This window comes from Echinops telfairi, unplaced genomic scaffold (assembly GCF_000313985.2).
Source record: "Echinops telfairi isolate 266 unplaced genomic scaffold, ASM31398v2 ScPeMD7_3509;HRSCAF=4178, whole genome shotgun sequence".
NCBI lineage: Eukaryota > Metazoa > Chordata > Mammalia > Afrosoricida > Tenrecidae > Echinops > Echinops telfairi.
The window spans coordinates 10,439,212-10,442,694 of record NW_022107407.1 but is presented as its reverse complement, the minus strand read 5'-3'; the positions used below and the strand labels follow the sequence as shown (position 1 = coordinate 10,442,694).

The 3,483-nt window shown below is 42.1% G+C and overlaps 1 protein-coding gene across 4 annotated transcripts in view; it reads left to right on the top strand.

Moving 5' to 3' along the window:
* The window catches only part of TRAPPC12 (trafficking protein particle complex subunit 12), a 181,701-nt gene extending 179,087 nt beyond the window's left edge, over positions 1-2,614 (top strand). For all 4 annotated transcript variants that reach the window (XM_004709834.2, XM_045294255.1, XM_045294256.1 and 1 more), the window contains exons 10-12: positions 582-682; positions 1,833-1,920; positions 2,262-2,614. In XM_004709834.2, coding sequence (XP_004709891.1) covers positions 582-682; positions 1,833-1,920; positions 2,262-2,504 — 432 coding nt within the window. In that variant the 3' untranslated portion in view covers positions 2,505-2,614. The remainder of the gene's footprint in view (positions 1-581; positions 683-1,832; positions 1,921-2,261) is intronic.
* Positions 2,615-3,483: the final 869 nt, after the last annotated feature.

Below are 3,483 nucleotides of genomic sequence, written 5' to 3'. Positions count from 1 at the left end.
CTTGAGTGGAGGCCCAATGTCCTTCTGCTACCTTAATACTAAACCTATAAATATAGGCTCATAGATCTATTTCCCCATCCTCATATGAATATATTTGCATATGTACATGTCTTTTTCTAGACCTCTATAAATGAAGGGCAAAGAATCTTATCTTTCTCCCACAGAGCAGCTGGTGGTATCAAACTGCTGACCTTGTAGTTAGCAGCCAAACGCATAACCCACTGTGCCACCAAGGGCTTCCTTACTATACAAAATCTTTCCTGGTTGATTATTTTTCTGGTTTTGTTTTTCAGCCATTTGTTCATTTTTACTTTACCTAGTGCTATGCCGGTGCTTATTTAAAAGCATTTAAGCTACTAAACTGTAAGACTTTTTAATAAGGCTTGTGTATGAACAACTTCTGAAATACAGAATGATAACATTTCTACTGTAACTTAAATGTCTCTGGGTTTAAGGAGATGATTTAGTAAATTGATGCCGGTTTCCCTAGCATAACTATCTTCACATCTGTTATGTTAGGGAACCATACATGTGGGCATAGATTTTTCTGATTTGTTAACGAAATCATTTCATCAAAGCAGATTGGAGACATAAAAACAGCAGAAAAGTATTTTCAAGATGTTGAAAAAGTGGCACAGAAATTGGATGGACTTCAGAGTAAAATCATGGTTCTAATGAACAGGTGTGTATTTTCCCATTATATATGTGTTTTTCCTATAACTTTCCAAGAGAAGTAGAACTGTATTCCTGAGAAGTGAAGCCTTCTAGGGCAGTGGTTCGCCTTCCTAAGGCTGCGACCCTTTCATACAGTTCCTCATGTCGTGGTGACCCCTCAACCTTAGCATATAACTGTCATTTTGCTACTGTTATGAATAGAAATGTAAAGATCTGGTATGCAGGATGTATTTTCATGGTACAAATTGAAAATCATTAAAGCATCAGGATTAATCACAAAAACAATATGTAATTGTATATTATGGAATATTTATTTCTAATGACAAGTAAGTGAAATGTTGTCTTGAAGCATGGTGTAGCGTGGGTAAGTCTTCATGATCTGCATGTGGGCGGACCCGCCTAGAGACGGATAGAGGAGCGGGTTCCTAAGACCATTTTCCGATGGCCTTAGGTGAACCCTGTGAAAGGGTCTTTAGACACTCCCCCCCCAAGGGATCGCGACCCACAGGTTGAGAACCGCTGCTCTAGAAAGTATCTGAGTTCTGCATCTCAGAACTGAGACTGCATAAAGCACAGTCTACAAGGTTTTCTGATGTTTTCTTGCATTTCAGGGATGTTCTTTTGGTCATAAAAACTGAGTTTACGTGGCTTTCCCCTCTCTTTTTATGAAACTGCTGCTTATATTGCCTCCAGTTTCAATAAATTTGCATAGTTGTTCACTCTTTAGCAGACCAGACCTTTTCAATTCATATGTTTTGGTGTTCTGTGATCAGTTTCTTATGTCAAACAATAGTGTAGCCTTTGTGTAAGCATGTTTATTAAGATGAAATCTTTGCTCAGTACAAATCATACCCATAGGAACAGAAAATAAAGGAATCTGTTTTACATACCAGAAGTCATTTTAGGTGAACTTCCTATTTCTGAATTAATGGAAGTGAGACTTACTCGCATTTGCCAGCCAGAATGTATGATGTGGTTCAGTCAACTGAGCTGTCACTTTCTCCATCTGGAAAGCATTAGCACCCAGACTACTGCTAGTTACACTCAGCAGAGCCCGTGTCCAGCGCTTCTCTCTCTGCGGGCCGCCCTCCCTCTCTCCCTGGTACCAACAGCAGCGGACTCCCTGGTTGACGGCCTGTGTGTTGCTTGTATTGCAGAGCTTTCCTTCAGCTCGGGCAGAATCACTTTGCAGAAGCCCACAAATGCTTCACAGAAATTTTACGAATTGAGCCAACAAATGCAGTGGTAAGATTCCAGAGCAGAAACATCATGCAGTAACCCTGGGTCCCTCAGCCTTTCCTGCAGATTCCAGAAAAGTACATGAAGTCAGATTTCAAACAATACCTGCTGGCCTTTCTCAGGCCCACAAGCCTCCCACAGTGGTTTGGGGAGGGTTTCTAGGCCTGCCTGAGCTCCAGCCTTGTGCACAGCTCTGCAGCCCACCCCACCCCCACACACACACACACAATAAATGGCAGTAGTCCTGGTGCTTAGGAGCCAGGACTCGATTCAGGAACCAACACAGGAGGTCTCTCTAACATGTGCTTTCGTTGTTCTAATTCTGCACACGTGCTCCCTTTCCCTAGGCTAATAACAATGCGGCCGTGTGTCTGCTTTATCTGGGGAAGCTGAAGGATTCCCTCCGGCAACTGGAAGCAATGGTCCAGCAAGACCCCAAACACTACCTGCACGAGAGCGTGCTCTTCAACCTGACCACCATGTATGAGCTGGAGTCCTCCCGCAGTATGCAGAAGAAGCAGGCTCTGCTGGAGGCGGTCGCTGTCAAAGAAGGGGACAGCTTCAACACACAGTGTCTCAAGTTAGCATAGGTCGTTTCCTCTGTCTAGTCCCTCCGTGAGTGACTTGGGTTTTTATAACTGTATAAATAGGAACTAACGTATGAATGAAGTTCTGATTCAATAAAATCACCTTCACGGTTGTTTGGGAAAATGTCTTCTTGATCTTCAGCCACAGCCCAGGCTTACACTGTGCTGACAGTTTGCTGAACTTCAGCCAGCTTAATCCCTGCAGCTCTGCGACTATTTCTGAATAAAGGGAGTAAACGTGCTATTAAAATGGTATTCATAGATGGAGGAAACCCATATTATGCATCAGACCCTTTTGTTTATTCTTGGAAGCCAACCTGCTCCGTTTATTAATTTCAGAATACCCTCAGAAAAAAGCTGAAAAGTAAACTATGAACCACCCTCACAGGGAGGCTCCGTGTCTGGAGGACGTATAAATAATGGAGGAGAAATACCAAACACAGACTGTCATTCATCTTCTTCATCTCCCCCTCCCACCCCCCCAAAACTCTAGGGCATCAATTTTATTCATCTGATTCCTTTTCAGCGTTATGCTGAAAACCTTGGACAAGCCCTGTGACGGGCGAAAAAATCCATCCTGATTTCTCCTGCATATTATACATCATATGGAGCGAGGGGGTGCTCCATTCAGTGGGGAGCAAGTAGAACAAAGGAACTTATCACGCATAACAAAGCAAGAGTGAGCACTTCAAATGTATGTAAACAGGTGCATTAAGACATGCTTTTGAACCAAGGCGTGTATATGCATTTAAGTGTTCTTTTATGCCTAAGTGTCACTACAGTTGCTTGTATATTTACAGAGCTACAAGGCCACTTCTGAAAAATCTAAAATGCTTGAAAATGCTTTAACTTTAGTAAGGAACTTCTGTCAAGAATTCCTTAAATACAGTTATCTTCTAATGCATTTTTAAATATTACTCGTTTTAAGGACTCTGTGATCTAAACATCTGTTGCATAAAGCAAAGCTATATTCATCTTGAAA